Below are 23,731 nucleotides of genomic sequence, written 5' to 3' on the forward strand. Positions count from 1 at the left end.
CGTCTAATTAAAAGAAAATATCTACTCGTATTTTTAAAGTCGCTCGCGAGACTCGCTACGCTGCAAGATCTTCGCAGTAGAAACGTTAAACGACGATTGGCCGACGACGTGTAAGAAGCAACGTGCGAACGTGTTGCCGTTGCTAGTCCATTTGTATCTTTCGTCGGCGAAACGGTGAATGACCACGCCTTGTACGGCCTTGGCCTTCGTGAAAAGAACCGGATCGACGACCGGACGAGCGGTATCGAATTGTCAAAGGGGTTAGATATTAGACGCAGATTAATCAGCTGTTGAACGAGCGCGTGCATTCGATAGGGATTTCCGTTTCCGTTTCGAATCGAACAAAAAACACGTCCCCTCGGTGTCATCGGTTCAAAGATCGATAACCCTTTGCGAAGGTACCACCAGACGGATTTAATTAATCAAACGGGAAACAACTATAAACGTTAGACGGCATCGACGATTTGAGTCCATAAGCGTTTTATCCGTTGGATAATTCCCTTTCATCGAAACGATTCGAGCGAATCCGCGGATGAAAGGGTGGTTCGTCGGTTGGACGAAATTACGCGATGCCTAGACGAAATTCATTCGCGAACGGAGGAGACGGAAAACGCTGCAACCATGGCGAGTCGAAGAAAACGTTCCATCGTCATTATCATTATTATATTTATCGCAATTATCAAAAGGAATCGAGCCAGGCGACGGGTATTAAGCACGCGCTAAATGTACTCGTGCTCGGTACACTTCACCGGGTTGGCAGCAGCGTGTAATAATAATTACGAAACGATACATGATAACGAGGTGCCGGGACGCTAACGACGTCCTGACGTCGTTTCTCTCTTTCCTCGCTCTTGCCTCGCCAGCCCCCGCAACCGTTTCACCACTATTTCTCTCTTCTTTTCCCGTCCTCCACGGTTTCCCGATTTAATAATATGTACTTTTTTTTTGCAAATTTCTTCATTATTCATTCAATATCGCGGCACCGCGGTTCGCGCCTCCTCGGTTACCGCGTCGATTTTATTTTTTTTTCACTTTAGCTCGTTCCCCCTCGTCCTACGCGCGGAAAGCACCTATTTTGTGCGTTTTCAAATACAAATAAAAAAATGCCAGCAACTCGCGCACCTCGCTAGTAACATTATACGTATTTTCCTGCTTCCTCTCTCCTCTTCCGCTCAGTCAACTCGTCACACCCGTCTCGACGCTAAGCATCGTTGCCATCGTCGTCGTCGTCGTCGTCGTCGTCGTCGTCGTCGTTGTCGTCGTTGTCGTCGTCGTTATCAGCGACAACTTTCGTCTCGACGAATTTATTTTCCGGGGATCCTTGAGCGTTTTGAAATCGTTAAAACACGAACACGTCTGCGCCCAGGGCCGTCGTCATCGACAGACGCCATATTGGGCAGCTCGGTTCGAGAGCAAATTATCTTGCTTAATTAATGTCGCGCTGGCGAATAATTGGAATCGCGAGAGGGGCGGGAACGGCGAAAGAGCTCACGGTGGCCGAGTTCAGCAGCCGAGGCTATCGCGAATCGATTCCTATCTCCGCGCTTCCCTTTCGTTTCGACCCCTTCTTTCTCGGTCTCTTTTTCTTTCTCCTGCTCTCGGATTTCCCCCTTCTATCCATCGGCGCGGTTCGTTCTGTTCGTTTCGCTTGTCTCTCTTTGGTTCGTTCGGCTCGTGTAATTTCTGCACGGCAGGCGTTTGATCTGCGCTTTTGCGGAGAAAGGGCGATTAAAAAGTGCCGTGAGAATAACATAGCCACGGTGAAATCCGTTGTAGCGTCGCTTTGAATCCCTCGGGCGTTGGTCTCGGGACTGTCCTCTCTTACCACCGCCCATCTTCCTTCGTTCTATCGTTTCATCTCCCAAGCTCCGTCTTGCTCTCGCACTTTGTCGATTAAGCAACGCGACCGTGAACGCGGGATTATACCGGTTTGCCGCATTTCGGTGAGGCACGACACGCGCGGGACGCGAGGTTCGCGCCACGCTCTCGAGACCTACGCGATTAATCTCTCGATGGTCTCGCCCACCATCACGAGCACGTTATTAATTAAATGCCGGCGAGCTAGCGCTCGTTAAAAAATTCTCGTATTTGCGCCAAGAAACGAGTTCCATTTCGCGCGACGCGCCGCGCCGTTAAACGCGTTTGTATCGCGATCCTACCGCGTTTTTTTTTTTTTTCTTTTTTTCATCGATCAGGATTTCACGCCTCCGACCAAACAGACGTCGGCGAATTAATCGTGGAACGTAACTACTCGTGCAACGGACGTGCACTCTCGGCGAACAAATTAGCGAGAAATCGAGTAGCATAAAAAAGTTACTCACATTGAATGTCGATCTTGGCTGGTGAACTCTCGATGGAATATTCAGTTTGCTCGTGGGTGGCGACGCAGACGAAGTTGCCACTGTCGAGGATTCGGTTCACCCTGGTGATGCGAAGGTCGCCGCCATCCTGGTGTCGCCGTGGACTCGGCGCCAGCGGCTGTCCGTCGATTTTCCACGAGTACTTGACCAGCGAACTGGGCTGCGCCTCGCATCTCAAACGCACCGGCGATCCCTCGACGACCGAGTGCTCGCCGGGACTCACGGAGAAGTAGAGGCTGCCGTCTTGACCAAATGCCGGTACCACTGTGCAAACACATCGATCGAACGTTACACGATTCCGTTTAATTATCATCCATTGAAACGTAGCTAAGAGAGAGAGAGAGAGAGAGAGAGAACAAAATCATCGATACGGTGATTACGCTTGTTTCTTTCTGCACCGACGATTCAGCGGATCCTTTGACTCCGAACCGTGCGAACGAACAACGTTGGGAAATTCCGCTAAAAACGAGGGTCGCGTGGTGGATTTTAACTGGAAAGTTTCGCTTCGACACCCCGGATCGTTTGGAAATCGCGGGGATAAGATGAAATGCCGACACGAGCGTTATGGTATCGTTATTAAAAATATCGTTAATTACCAGAGTAGAGCGGTAACAATCGAGCGATAAACAGCTCGACGAGGAAACTCTGTAAAACGGATGGCAACAAGAGCTTCGCTCTTTGAATGCGGATCTCTCATTAAGTTGATTGATAATTAGCACGGGGCAACGTTATTGTATCGATGTCCTTTGATATCCGCCAACAAAAAAGGTCTTCCTCTGGCACGCCGCCCCCTGTCTCGTTTCTCGGTGCACCGTTTAATACGATTTCTTTTTCTCTGTTTTTGTTTTCGGAATATTACCCCGCGCGATACGCGATCAGCTCTCTTCTTTTCCAGCTGTGCCTGCGCCCGTTGTGTTTTCAAGATACGAACGTAGATGCATGTCCCTAGAGTAATTCCGCACAATTTGCCGATTGCCGCGGGTATCTGCGCGTCGACGATTCGAGTCGAGCAAGAAGAACCAGAGAGGAAGATAATATCCGAATGACATCCATGAAATACGCGACAGGTGTTCTTCGCGGAGTACGTATTGAAGCGTGCGCACCGGGCGACTGCTATCGAGAGAAAGACGTCTACTCGTTCAACGAGCTTATTAGTTGCTCGTTAATAAGCTTCTCTACCGAGACGGAACGATTTAAGCTTCCTGAGCTAATTAGGCAAACCTTCTGATCTTATTCCGACACGTATCGGTAAACTCGGCTTCTAATTTGTTCCACGTTCCAACGAATTCGAGACAAAAAGCAAGATGGATACGTTGCCGGTAAATTGGGAGAGAGAGAGAGAGAGAGAGGGAGAGGAGGGGGGAGAGGGAGAGGTTGGCTAGTTTTTAATCGTTTGTGCTCAAATCGTACACGAAAAACTCGCTCTCGAGCAACGTCCATGAACAAACGTTGGGAACGAGCTGCAAATAGTGGGGCGTGCAAATTAAACGAACCACATTGTACCAGGTAGGGTGGTGCGGCGACGCGAGCAGAGCAAAAGGCGGACACGGACAACGGTGTAGAGGGAACACGGTCAGAAAAAACGAGTGGAAAGAGAAAAAAAGTCGTAACAAGAATCATCTGTTCGAGCATATTTTTTTCGCTTCGCGAACGTTACCGCTTCCGCGCTGTAAAAAATGGATAGGAAATGGATAGGAAAGAGTCTGAAGCTGGGAACTCGAGCGGCAGGCGTCCGCGCTCGCGATTCGCAGCCGTACTCTCGGCGTATCGATCGATCGCATCGCCGATTTTGCAAACATCCATCGCAACGTATATACGACACGTATACTGTGGCGCGTTCGCGTACGTGTGTAGATTACGTTCTCTCTGTACACGAGCTGAAAATCGATTGTTGCGTTTCCATGGCTGGAATTCAAGCTACACACGTGCACGGTCAACGACGAGCCCGTCCAATGCGTCCAGGTATTCGCTCTGTTCACGCTTAACGGTTTTCCCAGAGATAGCTAATTACCTCGCCGGCGACATTATCGGTGAACTCGAAATAACGCGGGTTCGCGTGAATGATCAGGGTTCGATCCCGTTGTCCACGATCTCCAACAGAAGAAGGGAAGTCCTTCGAAGAGATATGCGAGTCGCGATGAAAATAGAACCCGGTCCCTGATGGAAATTTTCTTGTTGTTCGATTTCACGGTTTCTGCTGCGTTCACGGAAGTCGATTAACGTTAATTTCGTGCGATTCGAGACGCTGCTCGTTCGAAACGTTAACCCCAGGAATGGCCAGATCCGTAATGCCCAGTCGTAAATCTATCCCAACGGACCAATGCTCTTTTATTTGCCTCGGTTCGGGACCGCGTCAGCCGCCCGGCCTAATTGCGGGGCCAGGTACCAGACACCGTTGGCCGGACCTCTTGGTCGTTTCTAAATTTTAACCGTGTCGTTGCGGGGGAAGGCAGGGAATCCTGTTATTATCTCGTAGTAGATCAAAATTATCCTTTAAAATACAAAGGGGGAAGAATGGCGCGAGGTGGAGATTCGAAGAACCGGTAATTTCCAGCGCGGTCGATTCCAGCGAGCTGGTAATTTTCGACGAAATTTCGAACTCGGTTCCATACCGCGCTCTCGTGACTCTCCGTGGTTAATGACGATGCTCCCTCTTCCGGTGGATTTGCTTGGCCGAGAGGGATCTCAAAAACCGAGAGTCGAAGAAGAGAAAGAACGCGCTGCTTTTGAAACGAGCTCGCGACGCTGCACGTCGACGCTCTGCCGAGCTTATCCACGACAGTCGGCCGAATCCTAAAAAAAGAATGCACGCGGGTCGGTTTCCGAGTCGTTCGTTGCCGATCCTGGAACCTTCCCAAGGGGTAAACACGACCGCTTTTACGACCTACTCTCGAGATTACTTTCCTCCCCGTGGCAAACGTCTCTCGGTCCAGCTCGCGTTCCGTCCTCTCTCGTTCGACGTGTGCAGCTGCTCGCGCCGCTTTATGGCGTTTACACAAGCCGCTCGATTTTTCGGTCCCTGTACGCCACGCCACACAGCTACGCTGCACTTCCGTGTGCGACGAAGAGCAGAACGATCTCGACGCGGACGGCCAACCGACTCGTAAACCACCGAACATCGCAAAGGACGCGCTCCTTTCCCTCCACGGTTGATCCACTTCCGGCCAACTTCAAAGTAACGAGCGGAGCTATTTTCTGCCGGATAAGAGAGATCGCTTCTCGCCTCGGAACGATCGTCGGAGAAAGAAGGCAAAAAATGTTTGATTGTTACTCGCGGCGCACCATCTATTCGCAGCCGACAGTGGAAGAGAACGAAAGTTCTACCTCGTCGAGCGGAACTTGCCTCGTTACGAAAGCTTTTCGTTAGCAGGAGCGAGCGAGCGCGGGCGTGTGCGCGCGCGCACCAGCGACCAGGGCCTCTCACGCTAACGACCGGCTCGTTAAAATCGAAAAATCATTAGCCGGATGCCTTTCGAGTTTCTTCGAGATTCCTCGCCAGCTCGTCGAGTTGCCCATTTACCGGCATCTTGAAATTCCGCTGGCGAACGCGTGCGCGCCATCCCATTAACGAGCCGGCCGACCGTGTTACAGGAAAATTCTACCTTTCACCGTTTTGCCAAACACCCCGCTAACGAACTGCTGGCGGAGAAAATTCGCAACGTCTCGCGCAAAAGCGGCGACGACTGTCACGTTTCGAATACGGTTTCGACGTGCGCGATGGTCAACCTACGTATCATATCGAGCGTAATGCGCGCCGCTACATAATTCATCGGACGTACGTGGAACGCGCGCATTTTCGCAACGCGATCCGCGGTTGTCTATGTACGCGTCAGCGTTTACGCGCGAGCCGCGGTTGTCACAAAGGACGAAGCTCGACGCGTGTTTTGTGAGTTGCAGTGAAAGGACGAGATTCATAGTGGCGGTTAGCGTGCGCGTATTTCTACAGGGTCCTGGCCACGACGTGTGCCGCGTCTCCTCCACTCGTTGGGACAAATGGCGTTCGGAGTGCCGCCTTGCAGACGCTCCGAGTAGCGTGAAATTCACACTCTCGGGACGTTTTTCACGATTCTGAATGCACGCTGAGAGTCCCCTTTCTTCGTCTCGGGGTGTCGACGCGAGCAAGTCGGGTCTTATTTAAAAAAAAAAAAAAGAAAGAATCCAGAGGAGAAAGGAAGGAAAAAAGAGGAAAAGAAAAGAAGGAGAAAAACAGATAGAAGGAAGAAAGAAGAAAGAGCCGGCCGCGCTACCCAAGAAAACCGAGGAAAGGGAAGAAGAAGGAAAGACGCGCGGCCGAGGATCAGCTTGCTAGAGTAGCGACGCCCTTTTGACAGTGAAAAAGTAACGGCACTCTGTCGCGCTTCGCGGTGACCGACACAAAAGCGAACGACGAATTAGTGGTGCTGCGTGGAAGCAGCGGGATAACACGTCCCTCTCATTTGAAATTTCTTATCGCGCGTCGTTAAAATAAAGTTTCTGCCTTAAAAATTCCTTACGGCGAACGAACGTCTCCGAGCTCGGACCGTCCGTTATTCGACGCGTCCGAATAAAACGAAATTTCGCGGAATAGACTATATATAAAGGGAGGCGGTCACGCCGCAACGAGCAAAAGTAAAACGCTTGCAGCGAAGAAAGGCGACGCGGCGGAAAGTGTTGGCCACTCGTTGGGCGAACGTTTCCAGACGCCTGGACGCTACAGCGCTTAGCAACTTACGCGTATCCACTTATGAATATGGCGAGACGCGTGTCGCGAGTGCGCAGACACGATACGCGTTGAAAGAGACGAGCACGAGTGGACTGACGATAGGTTTGGGACGGCGCGATTCGTCGCGTTTCTCTACAGAAGAAAAATATTCTCGATCGGGATGGGTAGACGATAGAGAGGTATTCGTGTAAAAAATTGAAAAATCAGGTAGCACGAACGAGCTCGGAAGGAATACGCGACGACGGTCTCATTCAGGTCGCGGCATTATTCACGAATCAAAGGGAATTCGTCGAACGGAAAAGGCCGATCGAGCGGTCGGAGCGTGGCATATTTCAGTAGTCGCGCGCGTATAACGACGACGCCCGAGTAAATTTCAAAGAGGCCTATCGGGTTGTACGTCGCCTGCTCGAAATATATTATCCGCGTCTCTTGCGTTCCACGCGGGTCATCAAACGCTGCTTTTGCCCGCGCCGAAGCGTTTTACGCTCTTTCAGGCACAGCCTGCTGCTCCTCGCAGCTCGCAATGGAAAACAGACGGAGAAAAAAGCGAAACGCCGGCAGAAGAGCCATTTCCTGTCGAAATACACGTCGCCGGATATTCCGCTATCAACCACGATACGCTATCTATTTGTCGCGATGACATCCTCCGAAAGTTACCACCCTTTTCAGCTTTGTTTTTGCTTCCATTTCCCGTTAGCTGCATTTCCGTGATTATCGCGTTTGTGAGACCTATCGTTTTCCGATTGCCACCACTGTTATCCGTATTACACCCGAACACAGTGGCGATGCCGATGCGTCGACTCGTTCAAAGGTGGAATTTCTCGGCGAAGAACGTTTACAAAACGACCGACACGAACGAACGAGAGCCACGGTTCGCGCGAAACCTTGCGAACGAGTCGGGCCTTGCCAAAGAAAAGGAGCCAGCGAAAGTGACGGAAGAGAAAATCTTGGAAAGTGTTGGACATCGAAGCAGAGCTTGTTTACATGGAATACCGGTAACGCTTTTTCCATCGTGCGCAATTTTTCATTTTCAACAGGACCCTGGAGAAAGCGACGAGGTTGCGGTGGCGAAAGTTCGTGTGACCGAGGAGAAGGGAAAGCTGGTAATTTCGCACGGAGGATATGGGCGCGCGAAAGCCAACGACGAACGAAGCGCGGGCTGCCCTTGCACGATGTGTCGCGGTTCCCCGAGAAAAGCGTCGTTTTCGCCCTTTATGCGTAAATAGCCGCATTACGCGCGGCCTCTGCTTTTATTCGCTCTCTTGCGAGTCGTTCCACCAGCCAAGGGATCAAAGGGCTAATACAATTTTTCTTGGTACCTCGGCCCGTTGCCCTGCAACCCTCCCGTCCGCTCTCGCTACCTTCTTCGTCGCGTGCGTTTACCGGCTGCGCGCCACCCGACCGGCATCACGGTTTCAGAAACACTTTAGGACGAAAGAGAAACAGCACGTGGATAAAGAGAGGCACGACCACGCGGAAAGCAACAGAAACAGAGAGTAAGTAACTCCGAGGTTGAATAACATTCGGTGTATAAAATAGCCGTGCACGCCGGCCCACGGACAAAGGGCCTTTAGTGGCAAGCAGCGTAAAAAAGACGTAGACAGAGAGCCGAGAGAGGAGGACATGGAAGAAAGAACGAGAGACGAGGAGGCTCGCCGTCGATGGCGAAGGAAAGAGGTGAAAGAGAAAGAGAGAGGAAGACCGAGGAAAAAAGCCCGAGTGTACTGGTACCCCTTTTCAGGGCACAGGACGTCTCCGAACGGCACGGCGGGACGGTCGTTCTCATCCGTAACCCGAGACGTGTAATTAGGAGCACCGGACCAAGATGAATAGCCAAGTGGTCGGTACCGGGGCAACAGGCAGAGAAAGGAAAAGTGGGGCGAAGCGGGGATACCGGCGATATGATCCATCCATCGGCAACCACGACCACGTTAAAGAAGAAGCCGTGTGCGTTGCACGCCATCCTTGCATCGCCTTGCCGATCCATGCCAACGAGTCGATTCGATCCGATTCGACTCGGTTCGAGAAACCGATCAAAGTCCCGCGCGCGAGCCTGTTTATGCCGCCGCTGCAACATCGCCGTGAACGCTGCTGCCTCGACCCGCCTTAGATCGTTATTTATGAACACGTATCCAACGTGTTTTTATCGGTAGCCGGTTTCACGCTTCGCAAAAAAGCATCCGCGTAGCTAAATAATTTCCAGAGGCGGCACGATCGAAGATGCAGCCCAGATGGTCCGAGTCGGCAATTTTATTTGGACCGCGGTCCATTCCATCTTTTATAACGTCCTCAACTCCGATCTAAATTTAAGCCGCTGAATCGTACTGCCGAATAGCGTTGCTAAAAGTGCATTTTGCGATCGAAGCGAAGATCGATTCGAGGCGCTTCAAATACGTACTTACAGATCGCGAGATAAACGAGCGAAACGAGGCTTCGAGCGAAGGACCAACGAGTTGCTCGTGAACGGTCTTGTAAACAAAGGCGAGAGGTAAATCGGCCGGTCGTTTGGCATTTTTTAAAAGACCAGGAAAATCTCTCTTGTATCTTGCACGGCCGGTGTCATCTTTGTCCGACTAGCGTTCGCAGCCATCGCTACTAATTACACGTGCAGCCGCACGTATACGACGTTACCGTCGATATTAGGTAGGTGGATACGTAATATGGCCCCCCTTTTCCGCCGAGTCTGCGTATATTCGCTTTCTAGGTGTGCATGGCTATCGAACCGGTTCTCCTCTTCGAGAGGGAGAGATGGGGGGAGAGAGAGAGAGAGGGAGAGAGAGAGAGAGAGGCGGCAGGAGTGGGTTACCGGCCGGCATCATGGACGATGGAGAAAGATCGTAGCCAGCATCCACCCGACTACCACGCTGCCAACGATACACCACCAACACCACTAACCATCAGCAGCGGCATTGGCATCATTATCAACGACGTATCGTCGTACATCGGCCGCACAGAGATCGGCAGGACTGATTCGGCCTACCGACTGCAAATTGCAGCTACAACTCGTTCTTTTCGAATGGCGAATTCGCCGACAGTGTTAAAGGGCCATCGATGCGGCTTTGCCATCGCACTTCTCTGATTATCAGTCAATGCTCGATATTCTTCCTCCGTACGTTCTTTCCAACCTTTGATGTTCCGTTCCGGGAATTTGTATACCGTCCGAATGGAACGTTCGTAAAAGAGGCGCGCGATTAACGATGAGATGAAGACAAGATTATTTACAAATAAAACGATCTGGAATAAACGCTTCGGCACGGGATTACGTTCGCGGAGGAACGTATTCGTTGAGAAAGAGATTGCAGTAGCAATGAAATTGCTCGTTGCCGTAGTTAAGACCAATTAATCGTAATTATAGCAGCGCCGGCGAAAGAAGAAAGCAATGGAGCAGGATATAAGACCGAAGAATTGTAAAACTTGGGATAAACGATTTCGAGCGACAGACGAAATCGTTTCTGTCGATAATATCGTTGCTCTTTCCCCATCCGTCTTTTTGCGATTCACTGACATCAACAAGGGTAAACCTCGAGAGAGTGGGGAAAGAATCCTTCGAATCGTAGTTACGTGCGTATATTGTACGTATATACGGTACTCACGAAAGCAGAGCAAAAGCGTAGCTGCGTCGAAACGCCACATCCTTCCGATGGCTTCGACCTGAAGAAACACGCGGCTCGAAACTCGCTCGGGGAGAGACTGAGCAGGAAGACCGTTCCCGTGTATCAGAATCCTCACGTCGCTGTCATTCTATTTTTCTTCCGTGTGAAGCTTGCTTGCCAACCGACCAACACACTGCGCGAAACCAAGAACAGTCCAACCGAACACCACGGAACGACGCGTGATACTGAGGGCCACTAACCCACGCCGCGTCGTAGCGACCCCTGCTCGCGGGGTTCACGGCCGATGCCCTAAATCAGCCTGTTGCCGCTAGATGATGCTCTAAGTCGGCGTGTCCAATTAGTTACCGACGCGTACGCGAACGGTTCTTGTCCACGATCTAGTGCGCGGTATTTCAAATTCAAAAATTTTGATCGAATCGAAATCGCTAAGTGCGGTTGCGTGTTTCTACGATATGTAGATCGGATCGTGTAAAATTCAAGAAAGAATATTTAAAAAATAACTTAAGAACGAAAGTTGGGACGGTGTGAAGATAGTCGAAAGAACGATAGAGATTACAATTCAAATTTGATATATTATTTCATACATCTTATTACACGTACGTCGTTGTTGTCTCTGTCGATAATCGTAGTATCGTTATCGATAATATTTATAATAACAACCTAAACGACCATATTACTTACATCCCTACGTTTACTATATCCTTTTTTTTTTTCTTTTTTTGTCACTTTACATATTGATTTTTGTCTCTCGAGTCCTTTGTTACGTATAACGTACCGACCTCTGCGTTAGTCGAGGTGCCAGTGATTGCGCAAGTGAGAAGTGACATCTCGTTTCTTGTATCGACCTTAGTGACAAGGATCGAAAAAGTGAAAATATAAATTTCGCCTAGCACTCTGTGTTGAGCATGGGCGCAATTTTTTTTTTTTTTTTTTTTATTTACACAGTGTAATATTCAAAGTAAAACGAATTAAACCCCCATCATAGATTTATACGAATACTAGAATTAAAATAGCGAACTTTGGATAACGACGATCATCCTCGAAATATCCTATCGGTTCGTAATTACTTTTTAGAAAATGGTACATATGTACACAGATGATCAGCATGTCCTTGTATATATATATATATAACTTATGTACACGGTACGTGTCATGGTATTCGTACACGCGCATATCCGTACATAACTTTTGTTTCTCGAGAAATCTTTAACGAAGATAACGAAGGGCCGACATTATTTTGCCGTTGCTTTTTGCAAAATTCTACCTAACTACGTTGATTCTTCCAAACGGCGCAAGCCTATGTATATTATATACATTAGAGTTTCTCCCTGACACCGAAAGGTTCGATCCTCTCGCGAACGATTGATTACCTTTGGCACAGTATACAATTAGAAAATTCGTGATTTCGCGCAACAAGATACGTTCAGTAGATGAATTCCCGTGTACAAACGGTATCACATGTGTGTAACACTGACTGTAAGCGGGGAGGAAAGACGATGTAACGCGATCGCTCCACTCCCTCTTGCCCTTCTCGTCCGAAATGCTCTCGTCGATCTCTACTCTCGAGATGACTAGGGTGATAACAAGCGAGCGTACATACAAAGAACGGAAAGGATTCGTGATAATTGTTATCAAATTGCACATTTTAACGTAGAGGAACGATAGATCGAATATACAAAGTACCAAGTTGCATCTGGTTAAATCGAAAGTTACGTCGAGATAGCTAATTTTAAACGGTTAACGTTTCAAATACTCTCTCGCTCATTCGCTTTGTTCGCGTTACAACCAGTTACTTAGCTCGTACTCTCGAAACGAACACGCCGATTTAAATTCGACTACGTGATTCATTGGAACGCAAGAGAACGGATATGGCACTCACGAGCCATACGGTAAAGTACCGAGGTTCAACGATATGTCTAACACGAAGGGTCTGTCTTTGGCCGTGTTTCGCGTACCAATAACAACGATTGCCATTGACTGTCAGAGTAGTCCGTTTAGCTATTGTCGATGATATGTACCGAAGCCTTGATGTTTCCATCAACCGGCGACTCTGCGATTCACTTCCGATCGCCCCATCCGGCGCTGTTATAAAACCAGGACGAAGCACTTTCGTCCCTCGTTTTACTCCATGTATTGTCTAAACCGCTTCCACCACCATCCTACGCATAATTCAAAGAATTTTCTTCGTATATGTAACAAACGATAGATTCTTCGATTCGTTAGATACTCGTGCTTACCACGACGTTTAATTGATGCGAGGCGGGAGAAAGATAATCCATATTAGTGTAATAAGAAGAGTAATTCTGGTAGCACTGTTGTTGAGACGTGGTTGTGGTCCACGCTAACCTCTGATGGTCACCGGGGAATCCTCCACCGCTCTCCGTAACAGCCGGGCTCCAGATACTACTGCTACTGCCTCCACTGCTGTACACCGTTCCCCCTAACTGAAAAGCCGGCAACTCTCTGAAGCCCTTATCCACCGCGGGTAAATAGTTTTTAGGGAACGTGTTTTTGGTCGATAACTTACGCTCGGTGGGGTCGTACTGGTAGCCAAGAGCAAACTGGTTGCGCTTCCTGCTGGTTTGTACTGAGGAGAATCCCTCAGAAGAGCCGGCGAGCTGGCCGCTGAACCACCTGTACCTCCGCTTCTACACAAACAAATTAAAACTATAAAAAACAGATGTTGCAAATCGATACTCGATAGAGTGGAATGACACGAGTATCTTCGAAATGATTCTGATAATTTAAGACGCGCTACATCGATCGTCATCGTTCGATCGCCTATTAATCTTTGCATTCGTATTGAAAGAAATTCTCTTTTCGTGAAATAAAAATGACGACAGCTCGAGCTTTATATAGAAGAAATATATCAACGTAAAGCGATATTTACAGAGGTGTTGTGGCAGGCACCGCCGCAGCAGGCGTGGGCGTGGTAGCAATCGAAGGACTTTTTCCAGAGGGCGGATTGTTGCTTGGATTCCCGGAGGGCTTTTTCGACCTCGGTGCTTTGTCCTGTTGTTGTTGCTGCTGCTTCTGCTGTTGCCTACACTTGGCCCTGCGATTTTTGAACCACACCTACGGCACGCGCGACTTAAAATTCATAATCGTCCCATGGAAGAAACGCGAATATTCGAATACGCGTGTTTTGTCCGATGAGACACAGAAAACGAAATACCTACGTTTACCTACTTTTTTTCAATAAATGGCTGAAAGCAGCTTTCGATCCATATTTATTCTCGTTGAATCGCGGCGAGGTGCAGGTCTCATAGGAAACGAGCACGGAATGGTGTACAGAGCTTTCATAAAGCTGGCGTAATAGCCAATTATAAGGGAATACAGCACCGATGCAACTATCAATTACCAATCAAGCCGGCTTCGATAACACGGAGAGAAACCGACGCGTATCATACTTGTTCTCGTCCGCTGATGCAACGAAATGACAGAAGGCAAACAAGTTGACGCGAGGGCAAACTTTCGCTAATGGAATAATTTTACCAGCTTCTGATTTTTCCTCCCAACTCAGATACCGCACGCGCGCTTATCGTTATCATCCACCTTGACTATCGGTCCACGCTTTCCATCGATACTACAAGATTAATGCGCGGATCACATCACCGACGACGATGGCAAACGAGATCAAAGTTAATAGTCTGCAAATCGCTCGGCGAACGTTTGTACAAGTTCCAAAGTCATCGTTCCCGACAAGCGACGAGAGGGTTCAAATTGCTCGTAATTATTTAATCGAGAAACGATACTTTGGTTACAGACATCTATCGACGTTGATTTCGCTGTCGGAGTACGCGACAGACACGGTTCGTCCTTCGATCCGTCGTTCGCCCTCCTAGATTTCCAGAACGCGAGAACGACCTTTGCAGAAGGAGAAGGAGAGTGAACGAAACGACTGGAAGAACGAAGAGGGAGAATAAAGAGACGAGGAAAAGGGAGGGACGAAGACGGGGGGGGAGGTGAGAGCAAGGAGGAGAGGGAGAGCAGAGAAAGAGAGGAGCCTAGAGAAGCCCTGCGCGATCAATGTTAGAAGCGGAGAGGTGAGCTTGGGTTTCTACGGATTTTCTGGGGAACGACACGAGCAACCCGCGTTCTGCCACTGAAGCTGCTCCCTGGTGTATGTTCCTACGTACTCTATACGAATTCCCTAGTTTTAACCCATCCTCGTTGCACCGCTAAAGACTTTGCTTTGTCTTGTCGCCTCTAAATCGCGACATGTGGCACTTACGATCGATGTAGAGAAAAAAAAAAAAAAAAAACGAACGACTGTCGCAAAGATGGGTGTTATACATACACGTAGAAAGCTATTAAGAGAGCGTCAGATTCGACGGGAAGCGCGATCACGTTGTCCGGTGGTTTGGCTCAATTGAAAAGCCGCGCAGGGGTCAGAAAACACGAGTCGTGAAGAGAAAGTTCCGGTTTTGCAGTCGAGGACGAACGTGCGCAAGACTATGGAGCCGGTTGGACCCATTCAATTCATTTACAGGGCTGGGACCAGGTGCGTTAGCCCGAAATTGCGGATGCAGCGCGCCCTTTCCGCCCGTGATGAGGGTGGAATATGCACGGACACGTTTTCGGAGATTGTTGGCTTCGAAAGTCGATCCGCACGACACGAATTCGTTCGTGACGGTGTAACGATTCGACGATTCCACGAATCGCCGTACGTCATTCAACCATTTTTGTCACGGAAGTTTCCTTTTTCCATTCGATCAAAGCCGCCGAAACAGTTCGGAAAGCGTCCCGACCGATGGAATTCGATCGGAATTTTTTTCAGCCAACGATGCGGACGCACTTACGGAATAAACCTAGTAACTTAGTTAACACCCCGTGTCCAGGAAACACGAGCGTTCGGTAAATCGATGTCGCGTACGAGACACTACTACTATCTGCATGCCGACACTACAACCCCTCGGTAACGAAACACCGACCAACGTCTCCCCGTATCGTTTCGTCGTTGACAGAAACCGACATCCTCGCGCCTTGCTTTAAAACTATTTCGACATACCTGCACTCTCGACTCTGGTAGATTGATCTTCATCGCTACTTCCTCCCGCATAAAAATATCCGGGTATTTGGTCTTTGAGAACAGTCCCTCGAGAACGTCCAACTGCGCCCGGGTAAACGTCGTTCGCTCCCTGCGTTGCTTTCTTGGGTTACCTTCGACAGAAGACATTAGGATCGTGATACATTTGCGTGCGAATCTTTCCACTCCAACAAGTATCGTTAAAACTAGTAATAATTACAATAGTAATATAATTAAAACAATTTATTAATAGTATAGAAAGAATGAGGGGCACTCACAGTAGTAGGACTCACCGGCGGGAGTACAACCAGGGTAGCCAATGGTGGAGTGAAGTGCCTCGATAGGCGGCATACCTAGAGCGCTGACGTAAGGGTTGGTCTTGAGGGCGCCGTAGGGCCCGGCCGCGGATGCCCCGAAAGCGGCGGGCCCGAATAGATCGGAGGCCGAGGTGGTGGAGGCGGCGAGGCCCCCGAGATCGGTGGCGCCGGCGCCCCCGCTGCAGCCGGATGTACCGCCGAGGCTGTTCGGCCACATCACCACCCCCTCGGCCCCCACCACGACCACCCGCCCGCCTCGCGGCCGAGTCTACGCAAACCTCCTCCGCTCCTCGCAATTAGCTGCTGTTTCTGAAATTCAAATTCACAACACGGTATTTGCAACAGGCTAATCGCATCCCCTGCCATTCATCTTGTCTACTCTATAGCCCAATGTGCCAGTGGAAACGTCTAAGTGGTCGTGCAAATCGATCGTTTGCACGCTCGTATCTACGACGTAATCATAGCGAAATTCCAAATTCTTGGAAAACGATTATTATCGATTAAGTATCGGGTAACTTGACCGCCACGGAGGAACGAACGTCGCGTTAAACGGAAATCGTGGACAATGGAAAGCCGGTGGCCGGTATGTACGAATATCGAAACCGATCGCGGAAGGTGGAAATAAGAACGACGCGGTTGACAGGTGGCTACGTCGGATAATCCAAAGAAGATGCAACACGACTCCGTCATTTTTCGAAGCTGTTCCCTCTCTCCCGTTGACCCCGTGCACGACGACGCGGAGGCTAATTCCGAAAACGTGCCGTCCACTCGAAAACCGAGAACGACGTCGAAAAGGGGGTGAGCCCGCGGATGTTTCGAGATACGCGTCGTAGCCTTTCCGTTTCACGTTTAGCCGCCACTTAAGCCGCGTTTTATCCTCTCCGATTACAAAGTCAAGAATGTCGGTCTATCGGTCCCATTCCTCTCGCCTTTCGATCTCGCATCCTCGCATCCAGACTTGTATTAATTTATTTGTCTTCCCATTTATCACGTCCTCGCGTCTCGCATCTGTAGCGACGTCGCGTCGGACCATCGGCAATATCGTTCTTCGTCGACGTCGATGTATCCAAGGCGAGGAGAGGCTGCCGCCTAGCATGTGTTTCGGATTAAGGTAAGCTAATCGCCCGGTAATTAACACGTGCAACGTGAAAAACAATCGGATGACGACAACGGCGCGGAAGGCGACCAACTGTCGTCTCGAAATTGCTCGTTGCTGGCTCGTGAAACGAAGACGACACCGGTCCGCGTGAAAAAAACATTCGTCGAACTGACACGCGTATACAGCAACGAAGGATTTCTATTTGCGGCAGAAGCAATTTCCCGGTTCGCTGTAGATCGCGTTTTCAATGGTGCACTTGCTCGAAATGAAATTTCACATCGATAAATCCACTTTAATAAAGCATTGTTTCCATTTGGATGGTCGTTGCAACGGAACTACAAGTTTCGTATGAAAGGAACAACGACGCGTGAAGGGTGCTCACCAGGGTACTCGTACGATTACTCGAGCGAAAGTTGCTTCGCTCAAATATGGATGAGATACTCGAGTGGCGCTCGATTTTCGCAGTATATCGTGGCCCGCTGCGTTCGTTGAACAGCGTTTCCGAATTGATCGCGAAACCCGCCTTATCGCGGGTAAAAAGCTACAGTTGTGGAATCGAAAGGAGTCGAAATTTCGGTCGATTATAATTCATCGGTTAACGAGTTATATATCGGTGGCGATTGATTCGAAAAAAAAAAAAAGGAAAAAGCGAGAAGCACAGAGGAGGTTGAAGCGTTGTTCGAAACAGTATAGTCGCGATAACTTGTCCGTTTAATTACGTTCTTTGCCGGAGATCCTTCCTCCGAAATGAAGTTTCAGCTCGGTGAAAGAGAATCCATAAAGCACGAGCTTCCCCGTGACGCCTCTTTCCCGGCACGCTATATTAAAATTTGGCTCACTATGAAAAGAAGGCCAGCGAAGAAAGGGCGGCTGCTCTCGAGGGTCCTCGTGAAGTAAGTCAGGCGCGAATCTCTACCTTTGTGCACTGCTGCGCTTTACACTAGCCACAAAGCACTCGTTACAAGCCATCCGACGCGACGTATGGCTGAGAAACGTGCAAACAATCATCGGTCGGCAATATTCGGTGTCTGGATTTTTCCGCGATTCACTCGCCCCTTCGTACCTGTGGTTTTTCGCGCTGGACAAGCCGCGTGTCGCGAATCCACCGATATCGGCACAAACATTTAATTTAAACGAGCGGTTACGAGTCGGAGAAACGATTTTAATCGCGGCTGACCATCGACAAGGGGGTGGTACGGTTTTCGAAACAAAGACCAGTGCCTATAGGGGTGTGCGACTCTATCGCGAAGCTGCCACACTTATTTACACTGTCGTGATATTAAAAGTACGTCGCGAACGCGGAAAATCGAAAAGGGGGTGAGGCGCTCGAGAATTCTCTCTAGTCGCGGTAGCCAGAAGTAGTCTCTTTATCTTTGTGCAGTTCGGCGCACAGGACAATGCACTTGTTACAGACCGCCAAGTGTGGACAAAATGCCCAAGTCACCACTCGATTGGCCCTCGAGGGCACTCGAGTAGTCTACGACCCTGCTGTAACGCAAAGGCAGAGAGAAACGGTGCGAGTCGGAGAAAGACGGAGAGCTTGCCTTTTCCACCCCCGATGAATCGATCTCCCGCTGCAACCAGTCACCCCCACCCTCGCCCTTCGTCAGTTCGGCCCTACTGCAAACACTTTGTGTTACCAATCGACGTATATACCGGCACGTTGTCCCTAATGACTGTTAAATCCCCATTATTGCGTATCGCGTGTGCGCGCTGTCTCGGGGGTTGCGCCTACGCGCTTAAGAATTCGAAACGCAAATATTCGACGTACAGTATCTGCGACTTCGATGATTCGTCGGCGATGGCCACGTGCGCCTATTACTCGCCCTCTCCTTTCCGTCAACCGAATTCCGCCAACCGTACGGAAGCGACGCGCTTCTTCGGCGTTTAATTAATCGCGATCGGATTAAAGGAAGCGGGTGCGTTCGCGAAAGCATCGAAAGCGCGTATTCGCTGATACGATTGATCTTCGATGGAGCAGGACCGATTTCTCGCAAATGGTTGGCGCAAATGCGGTTGCGAGGCAGCGTAACGCGATCGAAAGAAGAAATACAGCGGACTTGGAGAAGTCTGCGAGCAGAATTTCCGCCGAAGTTATATTCGGCCGCACACAAGAAGCGACTCTAGCGAAGCTGCCGCGGAAAGTTAAGTTCCGGCCGCATTGTTTCCAGGAGTGTTTGCACACAACCGCATTGTTCCTGAAGTGCACTCTCTCGCTCCGGGCGTCCACAATGGACGTGTACCGTACGTCGTATAGTCTGTGCGTGAAGAGGAGGGCGGTGCGCGCTGGTAGCACCAGAAAAAGCCAGAAAGTACTCGTCGCGTATTAACCGATTTTACCAAATATGCATTTCAACGACTCGTTGCTGCCGACCGCGATCGTTATTGCAAAATCTCTTCCCGTCTTTCCCTTCGAACGACGCTCGGAATCGCGTCACGAGGTGTCGGAGCGGCGGAACGTCGGGGATGTCACCGGAAAGACTGCGTTGCGCTTCCAGAGATCGTCCTCCGGGAAGAAAAAAGATCGCATCTTGGTGCTTCAAAGTCGAGGGCGGGCTTTTCCACGGAACAAAAACCTGTCCGCGGGCGTCTTGTACAGAATCGCAGTTGAATACCTCCGCTAAGAGGTGGTATCCACCTAGTCACGAGGAAACGTTTCTTCGCCGAGTCGCATTCAATGCAATTTAGCCCGAAGGACGCCGTTGTTGTGCGTTCATTGAGCGTAAAACTTAATTCCCGTGGAAATACCATGAACTAGACATATATATATATACGTATGTATATACCTATCTTCGAAGCTGTTCTCTCACTTGGATAGTTAGGTTTTATTCTCGGTTGCAAGAAAAAACATTCCAATAGGGTTGCGCTACCCTCTTCTCCTCGGGGATCAGCTCTTCCTTTTTTCTTCCCGTTCTTCCGTTTCCTTTCTTCTTTTGCTTTCATTCTTCCTATCTTCTTTCTACGACCGACCAAACTTACCGATCCCGAACCAATTTCGAAAAGGTTCCTGTTCCTTGCCGTTCACGCGGTGGCTGCGTCTTCTCCGCAGCTTCGCTTCCAGGTTCTTCGCGTCATCTTAAAACCAATCACACGTGACACGATTCTCTTCTTCGAACTCGTCGCAACACTCGACGATCGAGATTAGTACCTTCGTTCTCGTTTTCATTCTCGTTCTCTTTCGTTCGTTCGTTCGTTCGTTCGTTCGTACTTCGATACCCGAACGTTTTCCAACCGTTTACCACGTACTATCGCCGCGTTCTCTCCAACAGACGCCTTAACTTCGTTCTTAAACTTTTTACGTCCGTTTGTTCCATAGGAGCGGTAAAAAGGAACGATATAACGTCCTCGATACATTGCGAAAACCTGATGCCGACTAGAATTCGAAGCGTTCTCCGCTCACGGGAAGGATGTTTCACCGCGTATGCACGACGAGGAGACGAAGGTCCTCCTCGTGGAAGGCGGACCTTAACCGGGAGGGAGGCAAGCCAAGAAGATTACCGTAAGCAGATTATTTCCGTGGAAATCCTGCTGGCCAACTCTCTCGACACTCTGCCACGGTCGAACGTTTCGGGAACCGAATTGTCCCGTGGAATCGTTTCCGCGAACGGACGTTCCGTCGCGTCGTCACGATTCGCGCGTGATTTCCTTCGAAAAGTTCTGTCGGTGTCGTTACAGGCGTCCGCGAAACGTACGCGTTTCGTTACGACACGGTGTTTCAGTTTCGATCGACAACGAAATCGCCGGACTCGTCGTACGTATCGCGTTGCTATCGTTCATGCAACGAGACAAACTCGGTACATTTCTAGCGAGAAGAAGTTACTTTTTCACGCGATTTGCGAATCGTTTAATGGAACAGTGACGCGAGAAAAAATACGAGCGGATTAAATTTTTTATGACAACGTCGTGTGGTTATTTAACTGCGAACCGACAACAGCGAGAAAATACCCGCTAACCGATACCGGCTGTAATTAATAAAACGTGTACCGACGCTTGCGTGCAACAACGCTACCGATGGAATGTTCTTTTTTTTTATCGGCATGTTATTTTATATAAAAATAAAAAGATGAAACTACCTATTTGTAAATTGTATCGTTTTGTGGAACGCTGAGTAGATTCTTCGATGGTATTTTTTTTACAAAACAATCGAAATACTCAGTTTTCGTCGCAGTGCTACGCTTACCGCGAGTATCTATTATATGCATATAGTTGCAGATATATTTTATTTATTTATATATATATATATATATATATAAATACACGGGTAGATGGAAGTTGCAACGCGCAGTTATTTATGAATCAGTGTAATTTGCCAGTGTTTTTTTCGTGATTCGGGAAAAAGTTCTCTCGTTGTTTGGGAATATTGCAGGGCACGTTCGTCCGCGGATTTATATTCCCTCTTTGGTTGAATGAAAGCTCGGCGTACGCCTCGCCGATTAAATGCCGGCATTTTCGAGGTTTTCGCGCACCGCAGCGTCCGAATTTGATTCCATTGGTTGGGTTTTCCCCGGCCCTCCGGCTATCTGTCGCTTTTCTTTTTTTCCATTTACCGCGAAAAGTAATCGTACAGATAACCCTACGTCTATAAAAATTGATACCGTACGAATCTTCTCTCTGTCTCCTAGAGACATTCCGTGGAAAAGATTTTCGTAGCCAGCCGCGAATCGACCGTAAGTCGAAGCAAAGAGATATTTATGCATGCGAAACGTAGTTTACGATATCGCGTTCGAACGTTACAAACCAACGACTACAGATATTCGCATGCGTAAATTATCGTCGTTCACCTTGCGAGCGAGCCGTGCCTCGTAAATTGCGAGATTCCGATGTACTCGCAAAGGGAAGCCCAGTTGCTATTACGAAACGAGTAAACATCCGATCGATAGACGAACGTCGTTGGTGATTCTTGGTCAGCGTAACGCGCTTCGTGTCAGCGTAAGCGTTCGCGATTCGTACGTCGCGAATATCTGAACGATATTTTTTTTTTTTTTTTTGTTTTTAAATCACACGCGCGATCTCTCATCGGTACGGTCGACACGATAGGCACGATGTTACTGCAGGAATCGCGGCGAACGAATCGTCCAGCTTCCCGAGCTCGATCTCGCCGGGCTCCTTCGATCGACACTCGCAGATGACACTCGCTGACGACACTCGCGAACGACACTCGCGGGGCGGAATGCAGTCACTCGAAGCTGCTCTCCGAGCGAAAATAAACAAGGTACTTACCCGTGGATCGTAGAAATGGTTGGAAGCGACGTGGACGACGGTGTTCTCGTTACGAAAGGGAGTAATCCTCGATAAAGAATCGGCTGGATACGAGGTGGAGCCGGTGATGCCGGTGACGTTGAGCAGGTTCGAAAACAAAGGTTAGGTATCCAGTGGTTGATCGGTCGCACGGCACACACGCTCGTCGCTACTGCCGCGACGTTTCGCACTACCGAGGATGCCCGATAGAGTATATCACGAATATGTAGACCGATAATGACTATTCTATTCCCTAATCCGGCCGCGTCTCTGTCTTTTTCTCTTTCCGTTCGCGGGATCCCTCTCCGTTTCTCGGCGGTCGGCACTCGTTCCGTTCGTCGCACTGTCTTTCTCGCTCTCTCCTGCCGGCAGCGTTCCGTGTGCGGGATGTGGGACAAACCCGGGACAGATGGACAGGGATAGACGGTAGGTAGAGAGAGCAGCGAGCGCGGCGGCTATTATAGCAGGAGGGCGTAGGAGAGCCCAGCTCAACTTTTCACGAGAACTTTAGTTGTTACGGATCGCTCTCTTGGCCGAGGGGTTATGCGCGAGGGGGGCGCTCGCTCGGTCGCTTGGCTGTCGGCGCGGGAGACCGGACTACGTACCGGTCGAGGGGGGAGAGCCGAGGGGGAGTATCCAACCACGGAAGGGGATGAGGTACCGTTCGAAGAGGGGGTAGTTCTGCCAACGAAGGGAAGGACGGACGAACGATGGAGATGGAGAAAGAACGAACGAGTTCGGAGGTGGTGAAGGAACGAGACGGAAAGTTGGCTGCGTTTGCGCGGAGAAAGAGAAGGAACGGCAACCCGAATGGGAAAGAGAACGCGCGCGAAACTGGCTCGGATAGAAAGGAGTAAGGGTAATCGAGGGAGAAACGAAGCTACGCCGAAGCAAAGTGCGAACGAGACGAAGGCCCGACCGACGTCGAACAGCGTCTGCTCGTGGAAAGTTGGCGTGGCTAGGGCCGTGGCATCGCGACCTAACCAAAGTAGTGGGGAACCAATGGATACGGCCCGCACGAACCAACCTAACCAACCGCGATGGCAACGCTTCCTCACCGTTACGACGCGTTACGTACAGTCCGTCTCTAAAAATATATCCGAGCTTCCAGTTCCTCTTCCCCTCCCTTCTTCACCCCCTTTCGCTCTTTCCTTTCTTTCTGTTTCTTCCATCTATCCGGAAAAGATACGCGAATAGATTCTAAATGGAAGAAAATGGACGGACACGGTTGCCCGCACCGTTCTCCCTCCGGGCGATCGGTTGCCTCGCGAACAACGTCGATCGCGTTGCTTTTTCGAGGGGGGAAAGAACGATCGCGGATCTACGAGACGAGACGAATCGCTGGCGATTAGGAAAGGATCGGCAACGCGGT

At 49.7% G+C, this 23,731-nt stretch overlaps 2 protein-coding genes across 4 annotated transcripts in view; both read right to left on the reverse strand.

The window, feature by feature from the left end:
* The window catches only part of LOC126919159 (inactive tyrosine-protein kinase 7-like), a 36,142-nt gene extending 25,346 nt beyond the window's left edge, over positions 1 to 10,796 (reverse strand). The window contains exons 1-2 of the mRNA XM_050727908.1: positions 10,656 to 10,796; positions 2,322 to 2,624 (exon numbers count right to left, since the gene is read on the reverse strand). Of these exons, the coding sequence (XP_050583865.1) occupies positions 2,322 to 2,624; positions 10,656 to 10,695 (343 nt within the window). The 5' untranslated portion in view covers positions 10,696 to 10,796. The remainder of the gene's footprint in view (positions 1 to 2,321; positions 2,625 to 10,655) is intronic.
* Positions 10,797 to 11,228: 432 nt separating this feature from the next.
* LOC126919186 (homeobox protein otx5-B-like) lies at positions 11,229 to 23,302 on the reverse strand. 3 transcript variants are annotated; one of them, XM_050727992.1, is made up of 7 exons: positions 22,342 to 23,302; positions 15,999 to 16,331; positions 15,688 to 15,839; positions 13,567 to 13,751; positions 13,204 to 13,324; positions 12,914 to 13,120; positions 11,229 to 12,835 (listed from the first exon to the last, which is right to left on the reverse strand). In XM_050727992.1, exons 2-7 carry the CDS (start codon positions 16,237 to 16,239, stop codon positions 12,734 to 12,736), a joined length of 1,008 nt encoding a protein of 335 aa, XP_050583949.1. In that variant the 5' UTR covers positions 16,240 to 16,331; positions 22,342 to 23,302; the 3' UTR covers positions 11,229 to 12,733. The 3 variants fall into 3 exon arrangements, with proteins under 3 accessions (XP_050583949.1, XP_050583947.1, XP_050583948.1); XM_050727990.1 differs by having other exon boundaries at positions 15,984 to 16,331; positions 22,342 to 23,301; XM_050727991.1 differs by lacking the exon at positions 22,342 to 23,302 and adding an exon at positions 19,908 to 21,300 and having other exon boundaries at positions 15,984 to 16,331.
* Between the last annotated feature and the right edge of the window lie 429 nt (positions 23,303 to 23,731).

The sequence above is a fragment of the Bombus affinis genome, chromosome 8 (assembly GCF_024516045.1).
Source record: "Bombus affinis isolate iyBomAffi1 chromosome 8, iyBomAffi1.2, whole genome shotgun sequence".
Lineage (NCBI taxonomy): Eukaryota > Metazoa > Arthropoda > Insecta > Hymenoptera > Apidae > Bombus > Bombus affinis.

What these genes read in the sequence shown, in the direction of transcription:
- LOC126919186 (XM_050727990.1), bottom strand. Translation starts at nt 16,239, where the DNA reads ATGTGGCCGAACAGCCTCGGCGGTACATCCGGCTGCAGCGGGGGCGCC. An exon ending in TACCAGAGTCGAGAGTGCAG is followed by an intron (nt 13,752 to 15,687) that starts GTATGTCGAAAT and finishes CGCGTGCCGTAG; the next exon opens with GTGTGGTTCAAAAATCGCAG. An exon ending in CGCATCAATTAAACGTCGTG is followed by an intron (nt 12,836 to 12,913) that starts GTAAGCACGAGT and finishes AATTATGCGTAG; the next exon opens with GATGGTGGTGGAAGCGGTTT.